This window comes from Ambystoma mexicanum, chromosome 5q (genome assembly GCF_040938575.1).
Source record: "Ambystoma mexicanum isolate Mex_15411 chromosome 5q, UKY_AmexF1_1, whole genome shotgun sequence".
NCBI lineage: Eukaryota > Metazoa > Chordata > Amphibia > Caudata > Ambystomatidae > Ambystoma > Ambystoma mexicanum.
The window spans coordinates 581,368,746-581,392,531 of NC_090933.1; the positions used below are offsets into that span (position 1 = coordinate 581,368,746).

At 45.5% G+C, this 23,786-nt stretch overlaps 1 protein-coding gene across 2 annotated transcripts in view; it reads left to right on the plus strand.

The window, feature by feature from the left end:
• Window positions 1-23,786, plus strand: part of LOC138497518 (acyl-protein thioesterase 1) — a 1,189,877-nt gene that overhangs the window by 878,927 nt on the left and 287,164 nt on the right. The window contains exon 1 of one of the 2 annotated variants that reach the window (XM_069621047.1): window positions 10,429-10,786. The exons of the other annotated variant lie outside the window; for it this stretch is intronic. Within the exon in view, the coding sequence (XP_069477148.1) occupies window positions 10,718-10,786 (69 nt within the window). The 5' untranslated portion in view covers window positions 10,429-10,717. Of the gene's footprint in view, window positions 1-10,428; window positions 10,787-23,786 lie in introns of those variants that run through there. 2 annotated transcript variants of the gene reach the window in all.

Below are 23,786 nucleotides of genomic sequence, written 5' to 3' on the forward strand. Positions count from 1 at the left end.
ACACTGGACTTGGCCAAATTGTTGTGTACCAGAGGAAATGGGGATACACAAGAAATATGTCCCACGTTAGCAGAGAATCCTGGGCCCATCAAAGACTCCCCAATGCAAAAACTGAAGACTTAGCCATGGGGCAAAGTATACTGTCTTTTATTATCCAATATAAACAGGGCTCATACAGGAAAACAAATCTCTAGCAATCTCAGCTCCTGAACCTGTGTCACACCCTTTTATTCACAAGTGATGTCACAAAAATCAAGTCCACCCCAAAAACCTACGGGGAGTTCTCATTGGTCAGCTTAGACTAGCTACATATAGGAACTATATAGGTTAGTGATTCTACTGGCTTCTGATATCAGGTAGCTCCGCCTGAGACTTCTCCTAACTTTGGCAAACTACACTGTTGCAGGGCCGCAGGAAGACCATTGGCCCATGCAACATTTTACACCACCTCACAAATCGAGCTTCTGGATTGGCTAGGGTGGGTCCCTCTAGGCCTGGGACCGTTTCTGGTCACAGAGCTTGGCATACCTTTTCAAGGTGATAGGAGGAAGGAACATGAAGGGCTGTGTGTTCCCTATTGTTGCTACTGGTCTGATTACCTAGCCTGGGAGAGTCCCTGAAGGTTGCAGTTTATGGTGGGCAACACTTGTATCATTCCTCTTCGTCTCGCTGGGAACAGCTTCTCTTCCCACCTTGAGTAAATGGGCATTGTTCTGTCCTGCTGGGTCACAAGTGAGTGGACCGCAAAATTAAGCCCTTCTGTCTCCAATTCTGAGGATTTTATTCTGAATTCCTGCAGGTGGCCTGCTACCTCAGGATCTAGGAATTGTACACCTGCCCTTGTCCTTGGCTGTGAACACCAGCTCTACGCCTCGTGCTGCAGGGAACATCTCTCCCCTTCCATGCACTTGTGGCCTGGCTTTTCCTACCTGATTCACTTCAGTCACTCTATAGGTTCCCTATGTGTTTCCATGGCTTCTTGTAGTTAGTTGCAATAAAGCATATGCAAGCTTGGCCCAGGTATATTCTGCAACTTGTGTTTTTTCGCTTTGGTGAAAGAAAGAAAGAAAGAAAGAAAGAAAGAAAGAAAGAAAGAAAGAAAGAAAGAAAGAAAGAAAGAAAGAAAGAAAGAAAGAAAGAAAGAAAGAAAAAAAAAGAAAGAAAAAAAAAGAAAGAAAGAAAGAAAGAATAGGTTATAAGCATGTTTTTCATGTCTACAAGTAATAAATCTAGTGCATGTCTGTGTGGCTTCATGCATGGATGCATATTTGCTTCAGGGCTAACGTGGCTATGTCGTGATGTCACTAATGATGTCATCAATATCTGGCTTTATTGTCAGTCGATCTGATCCATTGATGAGACTTCTGTCTTCTCGAAACCATCAACTGGATACGGTTTGAATGGCTGTCTGAGAGAATATCTTCTGTCATATTCTGATACATTTGTGCAATCGGTGACTGGCCAAACAACGGGTTACACCTTTCATTCTTCTTCATCCTGCGAGTCGACAGTTGCATAGGGGTCATAAGGGCCATTCCAGGGACCCTCTCTTCAATATCATATAATATCATATCATATCATGTGAGTCCGGATGGTGATTTCTAAGTGGGTAGGGAGCCCGTGGTATGTTTTTCTATCTCTTGGAGCTCCCGGACACCTGCGTTTGAGGATAGGTGAAATTTGCCAAAGGACTATCAAGATGGCGATGCTTGCTGCAAGCCGCACATACTAACCTGAGATGCAACCTCCCACCCTCTGAAGATCAGATAAGAGTCCCTAGCTGAAGTTTTCAGGTCTAGTCTGGTGAAATTTTCCCAAGGACTCTCAAGATGGTGAAGCTTGCCGTGAGTCACACATAATAACCTGTGTTGATGCTGCTTGTATACCCCAGCAAGGATGGGAGCGGAATGCAACCTCCCACCCATTGAAGACCAGATGGGAGGCCACTGCTTAATCGGAGCTGTGCAGCGAGTACCCTTCAGTCCTGTGAAGCGATGCAGGATATGAAAGGTGGGCGCATCATATGATCGGCCTGATTCATGCCTTCATACTGACAAGGTTTCTGGATTCTGGCTGTCTCGGGGTGTACACCTTGTGTGGAGTGAGGAGGGCCGTATTACAGCCCAACTAATTCTGGATCAGGATGCGTAACCTGCAGCAGTTCCTGTCAGGCTGAGCACAGTATGGCAGTGCTGGTGAGTTGTTGCACTACAGGGGAGATTAGCAGACTCTTCTGCATTTGAAATCCTAGCTTGTGATGGTGTTCCCAAGCTCTGGTAATCCATCTTAGTCAGCCCGGTGTGTCCTGGAGGGGGATTGTGTGAGCTGGCCTCACTGATAAATATTGCCTATGGGCCGGAAATCTGGGGCCCACAGCTATGGGCCGCAACATGGCGCTTCAGTGAGAGGCGCAAGTGCCTTGTAGATACTGCTTGAATGTGAGAAGACTCCCCGGGAATTGAAAGTGAGCAGCGGCCGGCTGCGGAGAACACATAGAGAAGGCTTGCAGCATGAGAGCTTGTGACCCGTGGGAAAGACTACACACCACACTACCCACTGGTTATTGGCCTAGCCATCTCTCCTTTGTTTCTTTTTGAGACCTGTTGCCCGAGGGTTGATAAGTGACCCTGCTGTGGGGGGTCAAAGGAGGATTGTCAGGAGACAGCCACGCACAACACAAGACCCAGGAACATTAACACTGTCACTTCCATATCAATGATGGTGCCCCACTTCACCCAGTGACATTGAGGGAGTAGTAAATAATGCTTCCTCCCCTGCAATACCAGACTTAAACTGCCCGGGATTGGACAGAGGGTCCAAGCGTACCAGTATATACTCTCCTGGTAACCTCTGAGTTACCCACCCTGTTTTTTGGCGACCTGGGACGGTCTTGTGCACCTGACTTGTCTGCAACTGTCTTGCTGCTAGGCCACCTGGTGAGTTTGTCAGGCATTGTGTAGCCTCTCTGTGCATTGTAGTTTTTCTGTGTGTCTCTCTCTCCCCCTGTCCAATCTCTCTGCTCTTTCCATCCATGGTGTTCTCCATCTCTCATATTTATGCTAACTGCTACTCTATCACCTATCCTACCTCTCTCTCGAAGCCTGGAAGGAAAAAGTTCAAAAAAGATCTCAATGTCTCCAATCCAGGCCTGCCCATCGCTGACACCTTTGTCAATGCTTCTTCCAGGCAGACTGTCACAGACATCCTCTTTGTCGTTCCCTCTCCGGACCTATGGACTCCCCACATGATCTCGGTCCTCTTCCCTTTCTCTTTGTCGCCCATTAATGGTGGCACCAGATAGGAAGTACTCTTGGCATGCTTTTCATCCTCTAGGTGCATCATTAATGTCTATCAGAATGGCACTGTCATGGAGCCTCGGATACTTCAATATTCACCTTGACTCTCCTGATTCGGCCACTGGGCTCTTCCGCAGCCTCTGTGACTTCCTTTCCATCATCATTCATCCCTCCGTTCTGACGCACTCAGCCGGATATACCTTGGATGCTCTCTTCTCAGCAGACATCCCCATCTCCAACACTCGCACTAAACCTCTCTCCTGGTCTGACCATGCTCTCCTGTCCTCTCACCTTGATATCTTAGGTCCCACGGCTAAGCCTTTGCCTGCACTGCCAGTCTCCTTCTCCGTCACTCGACAGATGAAGAGAGTGTCAGTTGCTGCCTTTGCCGCCACTTTCATTCCCACTGCCACTCCTGCCATGGACTGTGCCCTCGCTAATCTTCACCTATCACCAACACCCTGGACATCCTTGCCCCTGTCATGAGGATCGGCATGAAGCCTGGCTCCAAGTCTCCAAGCGCAACACCTGGTATGACTCTGACCTAGCCTCTCTGAAAAGCAAGTGCAGAGTTGCTGAGCGAAGGTGGTGGGCATGAGGCACTTCCTGACAGACTGGCCTGCCACTTGCTCCCAAGGCAATACAGACTCTCCATCCGCTCGAAGAAGAGTGCCCATATCCAAGTCTGCATCTCTGGGGCCACTAACAACATGGGTGAACTGCTTAAGGAACTCGCCAATTCCACTTCAGTTTCCACTTTTCCCCTGCCATTCCTGACCCTCTGTACTTCACTGGCCTCCCACTTCCTAACCAACACTCAGGACATCCTGTCCTCACTCTCCTCTACTCCTCTCCCTTCTCTGTCCCCAACTCTCAGGCCTCCCTAGGCCGCCTCTCCTCTTCCCTCCAACTCTCCTCATTCTCGCCCATAGCACTGGATGAATTCTCTAGACAAGCTCTCTCTATGAAAGTCTCCTCCAAACAGGTGTTGCCTGGCTCCTCCAGAACTATCAAGGATAACATTTCCTCCTTTGCGTCAGCCTTGGACGATTTCTGTAATCACTCCTTTGCCACTGGCTCCTTCCCACTAACCCCAAGCACTCCTTTGTGCATCCTCTCCTCAAAAAGCCCTCTGCCGACCCCTCCTGCCCAGCTAACTAACGACATCTCCATTACCCCCTTCCTGGGCAAACGCCCAGAGAAGCTGGTAATCTCCCAACTGATCCAACCCACTGAATCTGTTGGTTGTCTCTACGACCACCAGTCTGGCTTCACAGCAGCCAGCGGCACAGAAACTACTCTGCTGAACACCATTGAAGACCTGTTCTCAAATCTCGATTCCAAATCTCCACCCGTTCTTATCCTTCTGGATCTCTCCTCTGCCTTCGACACAATCATGCCACCCTGACACATCAGCCCAGTTACACCCTTGGCATCATGGGCCTGGCACTGGACTAGTTCACCTCATTCCTCTCCGACCGACCTTCCCAGGTTCAACTGGGCCCTTTTCTCTCCCCTATCACAGTCTCCACCTGCAGCGTCCGTGAAGGCTCAATCCTCTCGCTGTGGCTCTTCAAAATCTACAATGTCCCTCTGGCCCACCTTATCTCCTCCTTCTCTCCTAACTTCCAGTGTTATACAGACAATACGCAGCTCTCCTTCAAGCTTTCCTCTACTGCTTCCTCTTCCTCCTCTCTCATCCCGACTGTCTGACTGCTATTCAGGCATGGTATGCCGCCAATGATCTCTGCCTTAACGCCAGTAAGACTGAGATCCTTCTCATTGGGACCCAAGCTCTCTCCTTCCCTCCTACCCTCTGGCCACCCATTATGGGTCCCCTCCCTTCATCCTCTTGTGAGGCAAAATAACTTGGTGTCATATTTGACTCCTCTCTCTCCTTCTCTCCTCACATCGCGGACCTTGCCAAGAAGGCCCAATATCAGCTGCACCTTCTCAGAGGTATTCTCCCTTTCCTCACCTTCCCTCAGAAACTCAATGTCTCCAGAGCTCTGGTCCTATCTGGGCTGGACTACTGCAACAGTCTCTTCCTCAATCTTCCTTTATCATCCCTTCGCCCCCTTTAACTAATCCAGAATAGGACTGCAAGTCTTATCCTTGGCCTCAAGCCCAGGGACTGCATCTCTCCAGCCCTGAAATCTCTCCACTGGCTCCCAGTTGCTGCTAGGAGCAAGTTCAAGATCCTCTGCATCAACCACCAGGCTCTCTGGGATCTGGGACCCCCCTACATCCAACTCTCTCTCCCTAAATACCTCCCTGCTAGAGTCCTTTGGTCTTCTAGCTCCAATTCCCTGCAGATCAAAGCACTTCTCTAAGCAGTGAGTGGGGGGTAGATCTCTCTCCTCCGCAGACCAAACACTTCTCTAAGCATAGAGTGGGGGGTAGATCTCTCCTCCAAAGGAGCCTCGGTCTGTAATGGTCTACCTGCCACTCTCAGGCTTGATACGGATGTCCTTAAGTTCCGGAAGCTCATCAAGACCCTCCTTTTCTCTTCTTTCTTCCCTCTCCCCTCCCCTGCTAACACCCCTGTCTGCCTCAGTGACTGGTTCTTTCTGAGTTCTACAGGGCATCAGCCCCACCCACCCAGTCCACCCCCCTCCTCGCACTTAGCATGTTGACCCTCACCCCCTGCAATCCCTAGCACTTGCCCTCCTGTCCTCCCCATAGCACTCACCTATCCTTTGTCGCCCTCTTCCTAACCACCTCCCCCCTTTCACTTGCACTCTCCTCCTTACCCTGCACTTCCCTTCCCAACCTGGCCCTTCGCATTTCTCGTAGACCGGCAACCCCCCCTTGCACTTCTTGTTACTGCACTTGCACAATCCAAATGTCACATGGCCTAGTAGGACCGTTACTGTTATCTTTCTCACTTGCCCCCCCCCCTCTTTTTGTCTTCTGGTGCCTTGAAACACCATTTGTTGTATGGGCACCTTACAAATATCAAATACATAAAATAAATAAATCATTGAAGTTCAGAGCTACACCCCCAGGTAACAGGCTTCACTACTCCACCAAGTACCTGCACTACAAATAAATCTAGTTCTTATATTTCTTCATTCTTCTTTCAGCTTGGGGGGGGGGGGTACAGGTTGGGTGTTCCTGTCCCTGAATCCTGCCTTTCCACTCAATGGCACATTTAGGGTGTTTTATTGTACTACTCTGAGAGGGGCATTTAGGGGAAAGTTTACTGTCTTTGCGGCAGTTGGAGAGTTTGCAACATTAGCCCTTTGTTTCATAGATAGCCGGCCAATCTGACAATGGGCAGAGGACATAGAGGTAAAGAAAGAAAGGTTGAAAAGTGTTGCGGATCGGGAAGTTGAGAACTTTGTCCAGAGGGGAAAAAGCATAGTTCGGAAGTGTAGAGATATATGGTATATATTCATGCAAATAACAACATGTGTACAGATAGCAGTGTTTCCAAGCAAAGCCAAATGTGTTCATTGGCAGTGTTTTTTAAAGTGACAGTGTGTTTAAAAGCAGCCAGCAAATGAGTGCCCATTTTTAAAAGCACTCAGCAAAATGTTTTCAGTAACAAACCGGTAAAATGAGTGTTCACTTTAAGAAACACTACATGAAACATGCAGCCATTTTAAAGTGGGTGCAAATTAGGGGTGCAGTTCAGCATGGTAATGGGATTAACCCGAAGGAAATGCCACATTGGGTTATTAGAACAGTGGGACAGTTATTCAGGCATTTCATGGAAAAACAGAATACAGGAAGAAAACCGTGGATTTGGTGTGCAGTGCACATAGACAAAATTAGGAGCGTTCCTATCTGGGGCATTCTTATCTGTGAAGAGTCTGTGAAGAATTGCACTTGGAAAATAACATATATAACAACGCTAACTTCCATATTAACAAAACCTTAACTCTGATTAACATTGAAATGGTGTCTAGTCAAAGGATCAAATCCAAAGGGTCGACAGGTCAAAGGATCGACACCAAAGGGTCGACAGGTCAAAGGATCAAATTTTTTTTTAAATTATATATTTTTTGGGGGGTTTTCGTTTAGGGAAAAAAGTGATCTTTAGCAAAAAAATGGCGGTTGGGGGGAATCCCCCCCAAAAAACAAAAAAATATGTGAAAAGAAAATAAAAAACATTCGATCCTTTGACCTCTCGACCCTTTTACTGTCGATCCTTTGACCTAGAACCCATTGAAATGCAATTTCAGCAAACTCGCATGGAGATTTTGCCTTGGTATTTCTTCATGGAAGTGAAATGTAAAAAAAAAATGAGCTGTCTTATTTTGCAGTCTGAAAATTCATTTTGTTCTCGAAGGAAGTACACAGTTACATGAAGGCCCTTGTAATGTGATTGGTAGAATCTTGGGAGGTGGCAGGCACGTCAAAAGTAAGGCAGAGCTAACTTTGATGGACGGACAGAGAAAATATAGGCAGCTTAGCTGAGGGGTGGAGGTTCATTCTGGGATCCTGCTTCCTGCTGGAGCCTCGATCAGGCGCTTGGTGCCGCGCTGCTGGGCTGTCATCTGAAGATAGTGCTGGGGAGGTGACACCTGGCTTTGGTATCAGATCTATACAAATGCCTGTTTTGTCTTTTCTCTTAAGAGATTAAGCAGAACTAACGTGGTCAAGATTGTTGGAAATGCACTAGTTTGTTTGGGTTATGTTTTTTTTATTGTAAATCAAATGATGTTTAACAGAATCATAAAAATGTTGATTGATCTGGTGTAAGGAGTTTTTTTATGTCTCCAAAATGTCATGTTTCAGTGGGGAAAAAGCTAGCCTGGGAGTCAAGGGGGCTCTGGTGTTCATACCACAGTGGTAAAATACTGCTGTAGGTACAATCAGAGAAAAAGTGGATATCTGTCTAGGCAGGATAGAAGAGTTGTGTGTGTCTGAATGCGGTTCACTCTGCATGCTGAAGAGGAAGCGGTGCTCTTTAAGAGCGTAGGGCTTTGGTGTATATAAACCACTGACACAATTTACAGGTGACAAGCGATATTATTCATGATTTTACTGGGTTCCCTAAATATGCGCTAGGTCTGGGAGAGGGGTCACAGTCAACCCGAAGTATATCATAGTTATAAATAGGGAAGGTTTGTCTTATCATAGGACTGTATCATAGAAGGTATGCTCACCACTAAAATTACCACTATACCGCAAAAATAAGACCACTAAAAACTACCACCAAAGTAAGCTAACACTAAATTACCACCAAAATAGGATAGTACAGAACTATTACCAAAATAGGGTAATACTGAAGTACCACCAACGGTAAGGCCAATTCACTGCCAAAATACCACCAAAATACCACAATACTAAAATACTGCCAAATCAGGAATTAGCCCCAAAGACAAAATCTCCTACAGAAGGCCATAGCAGAGACTGGCACAGTAGTCAGATCTAGAAAGCACTAAGGAGGATATTAGCTTTTTAGCAGTATTGAAAGGAAGATGACAGATTTTTCTGAAATTGAGGTGGTTGAGTCTGGCTGCAGTGGCAGATTTGGAGATGAGGAGTGAGAAGTTGTGTGATGGGTCGAAGATGACACCAAGGTTACGAACGGAAGCAGAGTAATGAAGATAGCCAGGAGAGAAGAGAAGAAGAGAAGGTGAGGAAGAGATAGCCTGTTTGGCTGAGAAGCAGAGATCTTCAGTCTTAGTGGAGTTGAGCATGAGGGAGTGAGAAGCCATCCAATATTTGATCCAAACTATTTTAAGATTAAAAATGTATAGCAAGAAAACACCTGTTGCTTAGGAAAGAGATGGACAATTTTAAGAATCCTGAATTAGTGAGGTTTGTTAAGATCAATTCATTTTTTCTTAGAGAAGCTGGCTTTAGGTTTGACAACCAAGTCCCCTTGGTCAGAAATTTGAAACAGTTGAAATAAAAAGCCAAAATATGGGATTTGGACACAAATGAGTCATCTTAAGACAAACGAATCTATACAAGTATATTATAAACATATACCAAAATTTGGTGAAATACAAAAATATATGAAGTGTTTTCCAAATACCGATTACAGACGGATACATTGGAAATAGTAGATCCTCACTTAAAGAGGTGCAACCATCGCTATTACGACACTGTTAAACTTCTGCTATCAGACTGTCCTGCTACCAAGTGGCGAAGGATTCACATTTTTTGTAAATGTGTGCAGTCTTGAGAGTTTGAACAAGGACGCTTTTTGGTCATGTTGTGTGGAGGGTAGGTGGATAAGTTTATCTTAGCAATATGTATGTACTGGTTGTCAATTGTACCTTTGTTGTAATTAAAGAAACACTAAATATATGGTAACCAAGTTACGCATGTATTGTAATTTTAAGGAATAAGTAAAGTGAAGATGAGTGATAATGAGATTAGGAAAACGTATTAAATCTATCGATATACATCGTACCGTACTTAAACATATGATTATGCCTTGTAGACATTATACTTACTACATTGTGTAATGTATTAGAGTTGAAGAATGGTAATATATGTTAAGGTTTTCACACAAGTTCACTGCGATGCATCTTTTAATTTTGTAAATTGTGAAAGTGTATTAGATTTATTATTAACCATGCATACACTATAAATAAAATAAACAAATTAAGATTAAACATAAAGATCCAATCCAACATGTATCCATTGAAATGTGTAGGTCAAGTCTCCATGTTGAAGAACCTACATTTATTAAAGTACTCCTTAGTTGATTCGCTTGCATATCTTCTCAGTTAATTGATTTTATTGAAAGTTAATAATTAAGTAGACATTCGCCTTTCCTCACTGTGCCCAGACCAATACACTGCATGTCTTCACGTTGTAGGGCGAGACAAGGAGAAAGGAAAGCGCCGCATGTCATCACGTTAGGAAGAGAGAAGGAAAGCGCAGGGAGTGGGAAGGAATGAGAACGGTCGCACTCCTGGAGTCTTGTTTCATGTTTACCTGAAATAAACCTCCAATCAAAACTGCAATTTGAATCGCATTTTTTTTTATAATTCATTGCGCTCCAGTACAACACTAGGCACCTAACCTGGAGTATATTAAAACAAGAATAAACATGATCCATTAATGGCGTCAGCTCTCACGTTCGACAACAACGCGCATATGGCTCGTCAGAAATGTCTGAGAAAGCAATGCAAAAAGATCCATCATTGGTCTGGACCGACTAAAACGTCACACCCACGCTATAGATCCATTCCCAAAGTAAGGTTTGCTGCCATTGGTTAAATACAGCGCACTTGTGATTGGTGCTCTCCTTGTAGCCGTTGTAAAGACTAACCTTTCGGCCGTCAATTGCTTTCGTCTGTTTCCGCTGGACCTGGTTCCATTTGGACTGTGGGTGATAGGTGCTGCCTGGCGGCCCCGGGCACGGTGTGCTACAGTTTGTGCTGCCAGTGCCACATTGCTGCCGCCTGCCCTCCCGCTAGAACTGGGGAAGACCTGCTTGTGTGGCCACCATGAGCACAGAGGAAGAGATCATCCGCATCGCTAAAAAGATGGATCGCATGGTCCAGAAGAAGAACGCGGTGAGCTGCAGCCCTTAGCGCGCGAGGGAGGCGGGGCGCAATTATACCGCGCGCGGGTGCCTTGGCTGTTGTGGGGTTCCACGGAGAGACTCTCCGAACTGTTTAACGTCGCTCCTTTTAATGGACACCTGTGATGGTGTGGTTCTTCTACACCCTCAACGACGCGACCGTCCCGTCTTGCTCCACACCATGTAAACAAAGACCTTGTGTCCCCCGTTACCCCACACTACCAAGATGAATCACTACAACCCTGGCACCCCCCACCACCTCTGCATATCAACCTTGCATCCATTTGATTTTTACCGCACAGGTCATATCTGCTTCGTGATTCAATCTCTTTCTTATTAACTGTCCTGCGACCTGATCCTTACCACTCATTCGGACAGAATGCCTTCTGGATGATATCCCCAGTTTTTGTATTTATATTAATTGAATTGATGTAGATAGATCTGTTTCTGAAAGCGAAGGCTGCTAATCAGACACCCCTTTCAAAAACGGTTATTGCCAAAGACTGTTAGTGCAAAAAATAAAAATGTGTGTTGTGATGCTCCGCTGACCAACTTCAGCGCTATCCCTACAGTGGCACAGGGTAGGTTCAAAGATCACGAGCATTACATTACTAACAGTTGCTGCAACAGAGTGACAGTCGGCGGATGGCTTTTTAACTGTCTCCACCTCTGATGCAAATTATAATTAAACAACCTAGTCAGCTTGGTGGGATGTTAAGCTTTATAAGATGTACCTGTGCTTGGTTGTGGCATGGTGACTACTAAGCAGTGATTTAGCGTTCTGCCACCCCAGGCTCAACCAAGTTTATGTGCCGCACACAACTTTAACACTACTTTTCCAGACCCAACCTCCCTTTTTTTTAATTTTCTTTTTTTACTCCCATTAAAGTCATAAGCACACATTAATTGGAGGTGGAAAACGTTAACCAGTCCACGTTTTAGGGATTCTAACTACTGTGTCGAGCAAGTTTTACCTTTTAATTGCCGTTTGTGCCAGTTCTCTGTAAGCTATATGTTCTAGAATTTGGGGGGAAATTATTTGGTATGAAAGTAAGTGTTTTTGCACAAACGTACAATTTTCAATGTCAGTCACCCCCACTAGAATTGCAGGCGTGCTTTCTGGTTGAATTATCAGAAGGGCAAGCCCATGTGAGCAGTAATACTACTCGAAGGCTTTTACTCTTGTCATTGAAAATCAAACCAATCCTTTCACAAACAATTCACTAAATACTCACCTCGCATAGCTTGACACCCTTCTTGGATTTTGTTGTTATAGCTATATTAACGTGTTGTGCTCCACGATGTAGTGGCCGCAGCCCCTGCTTCAGGAGCCACAACCCCACCATTCAAATTATATATGATCTGATTTTACCAGGATCACACAATTCAATTCTGTCTATGTGGGGAAACTGAAATGATGGCACAGATGCCCTAGTTCCACTTTCTAGATACCATTCTTAAACAGTTTGTCCCAAAAATAAATTGCTGCAGCAATCATTTATTTGTAATTTGGGAAACGAAGAACAGCTGCATATGTGATTTCCTTAAAACAAACCCCTAATCCATACCCATCAACCAGTCAGAAATTGTCTACTTTCTATACTTCCATTGACATTTTTGTGCAGAAAGCTGGGTAGACAGTTGGATAATGTGGTGCTACTACTCATTTATCACCCTAACTCAAGAATTCAAATGTCGTCATTCATTCCACATAAAGGCCAGCACCCCCTGACAAAGGGTGTCCTCAGTACTTTTGCAGCAAAGCCCAAACTGGTTCATGCTCATTCTGCTATAGGTTATTTCTTCCTCATATTTTGTTAGGGATCCTGGGGCAGAGGAGAGGAGGCCAATTCTTTTCTAATGCAGTGAAGGGTTGGGGCCCAAGAGAATTTGGGAGCTAGGAAACAAAGCAGGGAGGTGATCACTTGTAAGGCAGGTGAAGATCGCCGGCCAGGGAAACATTGTGCTAGCAGCTGCTGCTCTCCTTTTGTCATCAACAGGCTCAGGAGCTGATGGGTGACCCAATAATTCTGGAAAATTAGGTTTTGTTAATCTTGTCACTAGAAGGGATCCTGTTGGAGTTACATATTTATGGTGTTGAGGAGCTCAAGCAGGAACATGAATATATAAATAGATTCATGAGCAAGCCAAAGGGTACAGGAAAGAATGCATGGTTTCAATCTGTAACAATAGTAATTCTTCACTAAGTTGGCAATTGTGAATTTATGATAACATTGCATATAATATTGGAATGTGTCGGAAGCCTCTGCCTCTGCCACTGAAATGCGGCTTGACGCGTAGCACAGGGCGGCAGTAGGTCCTTTCCTTCGCTTTACTATTCAGGGATCGAAATTAAGATTGGATAAGCAGGAACTAAAAGCAGCTCCTGGGTATCCAACATTAACCCGTAATCAGGAGCTATGACAGTGGCACGAGTAGCTAGTACAAAGCGGTTAGCAAATCTAACTTTCACTTAAGATACAAAAATATAATTTCATCCATTATGACATATATTGTATATTGTCCTGCTACGAAAGGTCTTCTTTCTTCCTTCTTTTTTTTTTCCTTGTCACTGGGCAATACTGCTAGGTGCTTCTAGACCTCTAGTCTCACTGATTATCTTTCCATGAGGGGCATGAGTACCCCTCTATCTAATAATTGCCCCCAGCTATTGCCAGTCATAAACTCATTGCTGCTTCTGCCCCCTGGGAGTTCAATATCTCCTCCAGAATGAAGGTTGTTGCTGTAATTAGTCTCGATTTTAAATGAAGGTGTAACGGACTATACACTGAAACCCAACTATCACAGTGTACATAGGTGGATTACAATCTGTTGGTAATATAATTGCTAAAGGCCTCTACTGAGGAGCGTCTTCAGTGTAGGTTGCCTCTAGCTGGTTCAGCTTAGTGGAATACCATCTAGGTGTTTCCTCCTACCTTGTGGGGCAGGTGCCCAATAAGGTTTGGAGGTTCTGGAATGGAAGTGTTCCTTCCGCCTCTATTACTGGTCTGGGTGCAAATGGTGCAGCTCCCAAGGCGCTCTTTTCTACAGCTTGAGCGCGGCAGTCAAAATCTTCCCTGGTATATGGGTCATTGCCTCCCTATTTGGGTGGAACCCAAGAAGGTGTGCTAAGGTTAAGCCTTCATTACAATCTGCATTAAATCTGCATCTTCGTTGCGAATGGGGCACGTCTGGCCCTGGTGGTGGGATTTGTCAAACCCCCTCAAAACCAGTTCTGGTGGTCTACCTGCTGCAAAGCCAATTTAGGATACCCATGGGCTGTGTACTGTATTTGTTCTAGATCCATTGTAATGTGTAGAGTTTCAAACAAGTCCCATGGCTTGACACCATGTGTCTTCATGTATGTAAACAGGGTTTTCCCTGGCAATCCTCCAGGCACTACCACTGTAAAGTTGGCTTTCACATCTAACACCTGCTTCAAGTAACTACCTGATTACTGCTTGGCGGCAGCTTACAGGTACAGGGACATCAACATGTGGGTTAGCTATTCTAATATCTCTTAGCTAGATAGCTGTTAAGAGTACTTGCTTGAAAAGACACTGCTCTGGAGTGCTTAGGCTATTTATTATACACCCGGCTCTTCACTAGATTGTATAGTATTCTTTGCATTGCCAGGCCTGTAGCAACCCCCTTAGCCCCTCTTCAGTAACTAATATTTTAGGGTGTAGGAGAGGGTGAGCCAAAGTGACGTGATTCTTATCAGCCCATCCTTCGTAGCCTTTCCTCCACCCTCGGGGGAGTGTCCAAAGAACGATTTGCTATCTGTTGAGAGTAGGGAGGATAGGACTGGATGCCTGCAGCGGTCTGCCCAATCCAAGAAAAATCACAAATATCAGAAACTGCCATGGTTCTTTTATCAAAAGCTGAACAAATGGGCCAAACATGCTTCAGGAAGAGTCCATGTGAATTGGTGTCAACCATAGTGCAAGCACTTGGCGAAGTGTTCAGTTGTGTTCCGGAGTGGAGGGCATTTGGGCGGTCGCACTCAGAGAGCGAAAATTAAACTGAAGGCTTGTAACGATTAACGTTGATCACATGAATTACAGAATCTGCATACATTTTCTTTTTTTTTTTTTTTAGGTCCCCAAGTCTCACTCGTATGCCACAGATTGAATTTAACCCATATATAGAGATTTCTAAACTTTACTGATGGATATCCTACCAAGTATGTTTCCATAGTTCTATATCTTTTATGACTGAAAAGCCGGGTATCAAAATCTTTTTTGGTCACTGGTATGGTTCCAATCCTACTGGTAAAGTTTCAGTTGGGCTCTCCGGGGGTTGCAGATCAGTAACTCAAGTGTAATGTCTGCATCGACCAAAAAATAAAAGGTAAAGGTTCTCCATTTCAGTTTATTTATATAGCACCTAGACACAATGTCTTTCAAAGTGTGTTGCTCATTCCAGCGCTGCAATTTCCACCAACCTTGGATCCCAGTGGCCACCCCACATAGTTCTCCCCCCCCCCCACCCTGTCTAGTTCCAGCAGAGCACATTACCACACAACAGCGTTTCCCCCACCTCAACCCAGGGTTTCCCACGGGCATGCAGGCACAGTGCAGTGGGGCGCCGGACTGCGCGACTGGACATTTCAGCATGCACTTTAAACCAACACAAAACTTAACCCAAGCCCCTAACATCCCCAACAACTGCCTAACAGCTACCGGCTTGTTAGGCACAGCCGCTTCTCGCGCTCAACTGGTCTTCCTGGTCCAGGTTAACGGCCTCCTGTGCAGCAGCTGGGTACTAGTAGCTAGCACCCAAAAAAGGAAAAGTGTGAAAGAAGTGGGGTGCGCAGTGTTCTGTGGAGCCACCCACACTGTAGTCACAATGGTAAGCCAATCACCTGGCAAAAGTGAAGAAAAAGGAAGGCGAGGCGCGCACTCAAGTCCTGGTCAATATATCTGGGTTAAATCCCAAAACAAGTTGCTCAGTGTTACCAGGGTTAAATCCCTTCAGCTTTGAGATATGAAAGCGCTAGAAGGAGAACAACTACAGATAACAGAACTGCAGCTGAAGGGATTTAACCGTGCTAACACTGAGCAACTTGTTTTGGGATTTAACCCAGATATATTCAATTTTTGGCAACAGATTAATTGACCAGGACTTGGAGTGCGCGCCTCGCCTTCCTTTTTCTTTACCACCTGGCAAAGGTGCCCCTCCCCTCCTGCCATATTACAAACTAGATGATGCCTCTGTCAATCGGGTCACCGCGTCGGGCAGCCCCGGGACCGGGGAACTCCCATCATGTCCATCCAGGCATGCGCGCAATCCCGTTGAATTTTTTTTCGACAACACAGAAGTGCCATTATGAAGGGGCTTTTAGTCTTGCTGGGTAGATCAGCGTCTACTTCAGCTCTGCTCTCCGAAGTCACTCCTTCATGGGACCACACGCGACCTTCTGCTTCTGCACTTTAAACGTATAATCTGGGTGCACAGCTATTTTAGCTGACCCTCTCTCAATGATCCCACCTTGTCTGGAGAATGTGAGGATTGTTTCCCTATCTCTGTAATTTAGAATCTTTGTAATCAGTGGCCTCGGGGGGGTTAGGGGGGCCCAGGGCAGGGGTTTCCTGGTTAAGGACCGGTGGGCATGTTATACCGTAAAGCCTTGTGACAGTGTGCCCAGCCCAACTTCCTGCAGTGGCATGTTTTCAACATATGTTGTGGGGCCATTTCTCTCTGTCCCCTCAGGCAGACCCAGGATTCGTATATAATTCCGTTGCGCTCTTCCTTTGGCATCCTCAGCCGTATTCTCCAGCACCGTCTTTCATTTGCAGTTCCTGCACCTCCGTCGGGGTGCCTGTGATATGCTGCTTATTCTAGTCACCACTGTCCTGACTCTGTCAGCAATGCCCGGACGTCCTACCTTAAAAGTCCAACATCCATTCTGACCTTGTTAATCTTCTCTCCAGCTTAGTTTGGAGTACTGCAATGGCTTTCAAAATGTGGTTCGCCTCTGTCTGCACACCCAGAGGCGAGATCATCAGTGTGGCGCCGCCCTCCTCCAGGAGTGTGCTGCCTCACACTCCCTTTTCGTGCGAAGTCCACCATCCTGGTCTGCCTGGGTTTCCCTTTCTGCTGCTTGTCCGGCATGTATACAGGATGATGTCCGTGTGGCGCAGGAGCAATTGGCAGTCGTGCGACCCATCCCGCTTCTGCTGTCTGGTCAACCGGACTCCATATTCAGAGCCCATATAAGCAGAATCTATCCCCTGGATATAGGGTTGCTGCTAGATGGTGTGCATCTTCATGCGTACGTGGCCTCTTCTTTGCTGGCCTACTGAGCCAGCACCCCCCCTCCCTCAAGCAGGTTTTCCCAGGGAGTGCGTGTGTTCTCAATTCACATACACCGCAGGGGTCTCATTTACTGTACTTGCGAGCACAGGCACCACAGCACCATCCTTCATCCAGTAGAGCTGCCACCCTCGCTCCCATGCAGTGCGGCCCAGCACACTCCCCGCAAGCACCATCTGAGGTCTCGGGAGTAGGCATCTCAGCTGTCACTGGGGCTGCATGGTTGTCTCTCCCCGTGCCCGAAGATGCCCCACAGCTCTCTGCCATCCTCATCCAGGGGCAGCTGGCGCAGCCCGGTCTCTCCTTGAGGTTGCGGGGCTATTCATACCCCGGGGCGACTGCTCTGTTAGCGCCGCAGTCTCAAGCATCTCAGGCCACACGCCTCTGGATCAGCCCTCAGGCCATGCTTGTGCCCCAGACACACTGGGTCGGCGTTCTCCACAAAGTCAGGCCGTGTGAGGTTTTACACCTTAGAGTCCTTCCTGGAGCGGGCTGAGGCATCAGCGGCACACTCTGCAGCTGCTGTTTCCCCAGGCGTCCGGCACCATTGTCCGCCTGAGTTCCTTGCTTTCCAGGACCTTGCTGCTACAGCGCTCCAAGCACCCCAGTGACAGGCACCGCCTTGCAGACTCTCTGCTGTCGTCGGGCCACTTTCCCCTATTCTTCGCCACATTTTCGCAGATTGTAAGTGTGTAGGGCAAATACATTTTTCATATCACGCAGGAGCTCTCAGCTAAGGGGTCCTCGCAGCATGGCTGCTGGCCCCGTCCACCCTCTCCCATACAAATGATTCTTGTGGTCGAACAGTTCATTGTCTTTCTTGGCCCACAACCATGCTGTTGGTTACAAAGCTGCTTAGCTTTGTAGTTCCCTTTTGTCTTTTCTATATTTCTTCTTGAAGACTAGCAACTCTCTGCTATACGCCCCTGCCAGTGCTTCTTTTATTCACACTGATCATTGATTGGTTTACTCTCCTGCCAGGACGACTTATCATTACACGTTGTTCCTCTTTTACACCCACAGTTTTGCATACCCTCTTTGGTATATTAAATCTCCTTGATACTTCATTCGAGTTGAATTCCCCACATATTTGTATTTCATACAATCCTATCTTGTCGAGGGACTTAATTGCAATATGCTTTGTTTCTCATTTAGTCTCTTTACTTTCTCTCCTTCTGTGGTTTTAATGACTACAGTTCATATTTGACACGTTCGCCCTAATGCCCCGGGGTCCCCACAGTTCTGGGCTGACACAACGGCTCTTGTTGTTGTTCCCGGCCCCGTTCACGCTCAATTGGCAAATCTCTACCACCTGCTTTCTCCTCTGGACTGCTCTTGCTTCGCTCCAATGTCTCCCACAGCCTCGCCTCGGCATGCCTGTCTCGATCCAGGTCCCAGTAGATAAAGCGTTGCTTTCTGTGGTTGCCGCATGCCCCAGAGTTCTCCACTGCTTCCTGACGTGTCTGCGGCGCAACCAGCAGCATTCACTTCTGCCCTTCTCGTGGAGGCCACACCGGTTCGTGCTTTGCAGATGAAGGACACTTCTTCCAAGCAGCAGCAGGCCCAAAAACAACTAGAACGCTCATTGACCCTGGGGCTCCTTTCATTCTGCATTGCTCTTTCCCTCCTCCTAGTATTCAGTGATTGTGGGAAAAGGAGTCCATTATTGTGGGGTGACATAGATTGCTTTAAAAGGCTGTCTACTCCCATGTAATCCTCCATCATATAGTCACCCTCAGGGTCAGGTAGCGACAGCTGTCCCCTGGCCACATGGGAGAAGGTTGCCGCCGGGGATTCGGATTCATCACAGCGCTTTGGTGAGAAACCCTAGAAGTAAATGATATCTTGTATAGTAACTTTACTGCGTGTCGTATCCGATTTTGTTCTGCGGGGGCTGTAGTATTAGATTTGGGCTCCTAAACCGACATATCAGGCCATGCATAATTAATTGCAAGGGAGGGCCTAGCGGCAAAAGGAATTGTAGTGTATGTGAATGCACATTTTAAAATCTGACACCTGGCTGGACACTATTACGAGGGCCGTATTTGTTCCTTCTTTTTCTTACAGTAGCTGCTCAGCAAAATCGGCAGCTACTTTTGGACTGGCCTGGTGATGTCTTGGCACGCACATTAAAGGCTATGGTACCTCAAAAGAATAGTTCCATCTCTAGATGTGCATCTGAGAGTGTTCAACGTTGCATAACATTTGTTTTGTCCCCCCAAAACCCCCCCACACACCCACTGTTGCATATTTAATGGTGGCTATGAGAGTAGCAGGAGGACCTTTTGGGGAAATAAATGAATACATGCTTGGGATCCAACCTGCAAATAAAATCAAAATCCTCTCTTGTAACCTTAGGGGTCTAGGAATGAGGGAAGACGACTTAGCTTGGAACAAGTTTCTTCAGGAGACATGGAAGTTGGACCCAGTGCATATGCATGACTTTCAAACCCTCTGGTCTTGAAGCGAGTGGCAAACCTATGAGAATTCCATACTCGCCAAATGTTTTTGCCAATATTAAAGTAAAAGGAAAGTTTTATTTTTATTTTTTTTTTATATTGAATTTTTATCTTCGACAATCTCCGGATGCCGTTAAGCTGTTTGATGATACTCTTATCAATAATAATGGAGTCTATGAAGTGCTGTAATGATGTACAATCACACAATAGGTCACTAAGTAAAAGAAACACCTTAAAATGCAGAGAGAATCCACACGTGTGGGGAATCGCAATAATGAGTGGATATTTACTTTTCATTAGTACCAATCCTACTTCTAAACTCAGCAAGTCCCTCAAGAAGGACTCTACTGTCCTGGTAACCAGAGCAATAAGGAATTACAGTAGTCTAGCCTGGATAGTATAATTGGCTGTGCTGTCATTATTAAGTTAGTTTCAGAGACGAAAGGTTTCATATTTTTTAGCAGTCTACGGTAGTGCTGACAGTTTCCGGTGGACTCATTCAAATGTGCTTCTGCACTGAGGAAAGATTCTAGGTGGATGCCTAAGGTCTTAACTTTACCTAGCACTCAGATATTGCAATCATTGATAAAGCTTTAATAGCTAGCGTTCAGTTTTGCCCTGGTGTGGAGGATCCAAAAAACAGTTCTGTCTGCCATCCATTCAGACACATCCAGTTCTTGATCATCCACAGTTCGATCATGCTGTATATGAGTTGGAGGTAAGCATTGTCAGTGTTGTACTCCCCACTGAACTCGCGTATCAGCGGAGTAACATCAGTGTAATTTGTGAAATAGACACCTCATTCCCTCAAGAAGACTGCAAAGTAGTCTGATGAACAAACTGAAGAGGGTGTGGGATACGCAAGTTCCTAGGGCACACCACAGAGGATCGGGACCGGTCCTGGCGTGGCGTCTCCCTAGCATACTGTGGATTTCTGATGGGACAGAAAAGATTTAATCCATTTGACTGATTTCTGAGCGCAATTAAGTCGACCAGAGTGTGGAGCAGGCGTTCATGGTCAAGGAGGTCGAACAGCGCCGACAGGTCGAATAGGACTTATAGTCCTGTTTTCCCTTTGTCCAGGATCTAAAACATGAGTCTGGAGATCGAGCAGGGCCGTCTCTGTCCTATGCTCTGATTTGAAACCGACACTGCCTCGTGTGTAGTTTGAAGGTGGCATCCAGGTAGGTTTGTAGCACCCCTTGTGGCTTGCCAGTTTTTAACAATGTATCGCACTTATTTCAAAAGGATATCTGTAGAATGGTCTGTTGACTGATTTCGGTGATCAGACCAACACTTCGGTGTCACCTTCTTCGGGACCTAAAAGAGATTGACTCTGCGTTGTCTCAAAACAGCCTGGGGTTCCGCAGGTAATTGACTGCCACCCTCTGCTCTCAATGAACCTAAAAAGGACCAAAACGCATAAACGAGGTGGCACCAGTATTGTATGGATAACAATGTAGCTAATATCAATGCTTACGGTATCACAGCCAAACCCACATTCAGGTCTAGAACATCCAAGACCCAAATTGATTATATTTTGGCCGATCTAGAGTTTTGCTATTGGGCGAGTGCCCTAGGGATTACTGAGAGACCAGCGAGTGATCATGATCCTTTCGTGCTTACTTCTGCTCTTTACCCGAAACTGGGGGTTATTGACTCTGTGCTCAACAGCCCAAAGTTGCTTTGAAATCTATAAAATGGCACCGCTGCATAAGGGTGCCATTCTACCAGCCATTTACGCTGATTTACTGCCTATACGTTAGCGCACAATCCAACTGTAACTATCTGTCCTTTTATCCAAAGTTGGTTCATAGCGTTTATTTATATATACTTTTTAACATGCCTTAGGCCCGGAGGCAAACGGGTACTAAACAAACCCACAGTAAACACATTAAACATAAAAGTAAATGCATAAAACGCCGTAAAAACAAGACGCCACACTAAAATAAAAAATGCAGCTAAAACCAGATACATTTCTGTTAAAAAAAAAAAAAGTCAATAAAGAGATTTGAAAGACAAGGCATCGGACAAGAATACAACATAAGCAAGACTTTAAAAAGCAGAATTTAAACTGGCAAAACCTAGGTAAAAAAGGATGTTTTCAATACCTTCTTAAAAGGCGCAGGAGAAGTCTTGGATCGCAACTGGGAAGACCAACTGTTCCAGAGTTCTGGTGCAAGAAAGTTAAAAGCGTATCTGCCCTCTCCAGTTTAAAATACAGCACAGATTGCAGATTGCTCTGGCTTGATCTTAAGACCCTAGAATGCTGTCTTACACTCTATCTACTTATGATAGACTGGATTCTTACTAAACGTGCATTTATGCGTGCTGGTGAGTATCCTAAAATGTAGCCTCTCCCTCATAGGCTGCCAGTTCAGTGCCCTTCTGGCCATGGTAACATGATCTTCGTGCTTCAAGCAAGCCACTCTCCTCACTGCGGCGTTCTGCACCACTTGCAACTTTGTGAGATTCATCTGGGAGATGCCAACAAGCAGGCTACCAAAATTGCACTAGCCAAGATGGCAGCGTTACTTTCTTATATGTAAGTCTGAATCGGGCCCAACAACCTCAGATAATATGCAGAGGAAGAAGTCGCGAAATTCACTTGATCTGTCATGGACAATATAGACTCAATATAGACTTCCAAGGTGTTAACCTTTTGGGAGCACCTCAATTGAACGACGAGATATGAAAAACCTCTTAGAAGTTGCAGGGAGTTTGTCCAATTTTTGTTGTGTACCGTTGAGAAGTAACTCTTAGTCTTATTGAGCCCCAACCATTGTGTGCCATCCAACGCTGAATGAGATCAGACAGTTATGATCAAAGCTTCATCAGATAAATAATCGCTAGACCATTTATTTTTTACAGTACCTGGTATCGTCGGCATACTTTGTGTAAAGGACATTTTCCTCATCAAGCATCACAAACTGATTTCATTAAAACATTACAATTTTGTTGGAGGGAGGCACAATCCCTGTGGAACACCATATAGGAGATCAACTGGACTCACTGGTGCTTCACTATTAAACTCTTGCTGTTCTGTCTGATAAAAAGATGCAATCAGCAGCAGATCTTGATCAAAATGCTGACTGTATTCTCTTGAAAAAGCAGCCGAAAGATCTAGTAATCCAAACATAGAAACATGTCCCTGATCCATATTAAGGGATAGGCTGGATTTCAAATGCAAGAGGGCAGATTCTTTACTTTGATGGACTCGAAAGCCTGACTGCCTAGGATCAAGAAGGTTAAGAGGTCTGTTACATCAAAAACAAATCACCATACAACTAATCCAAATGCATTTAAATGGTATGATAAAGATTTCAGATAGACAAACACACACTTGCTTCTGGCTGTGAAGAACCTTGGGGGCTGCAATTAGGAAAATAAAACAGAAGGGTTCAGAATACAAGTCATTATTGGGGAGAAACAAGAAATCCAAATGGAGAAACTATAGGAAGCTCTAAAAACAGCAGTGCGTACACCCAGTCGGAGGGATTTTTGGAGGATAATATTGCATGACGTAGGCTAGGTCATGTATGGTTTATGCGTTTTAGCACTGTGTATGCAGGCGATTTGAATAACTGATCAGAACAGAAGTCATAATGATACGAGGAAGTACTCCCAGCCTCCAGTGGTGGGTTTCCCGTATTTAAATGTCATGGTATCTACCGCTAGGGAAATGGAGCTTGCCTTAAAACAGCAAAAACCTAATAAATACCCAGGCTCAGATTTCTTACCAATTGATCTATTGAGTTAGAAAGGGCAAATTATTTAGGGATGGGCCAGAAATCTGGATACCCATTCTGACTACATTTTTTTAATGACCAGAGTATAACAAATAGGATTCCCAGAAGTTGGCAGAATACCCCTATATGCTGCTTTCAGACCGCTTTCGATTCAGTATAGAGATTGAAGCCTCAATTATGGGCAATATTAGAATCTTTGGGTGTGCCAATTCCACTTACCAGAGAATGTCCCTATTCTGATCATTTTGTGGTGATCTGTTGGGGCCCTGTAGGTGATTACATCACCCCATTTAACATTAAAAAAGAAGTTGGACAGGGGGGTGTGATGCCCCCTACCCCCTTTTTTTCAATATTTGTAAATGACATTGCAGTTGGTATTAACAATATGGAAGCAGATGGTCTTATATTGGGTGGGACAAAATGGGGCACCCAGTGCTCCAGATAAGATTTTGAGGTTAATCCTTGA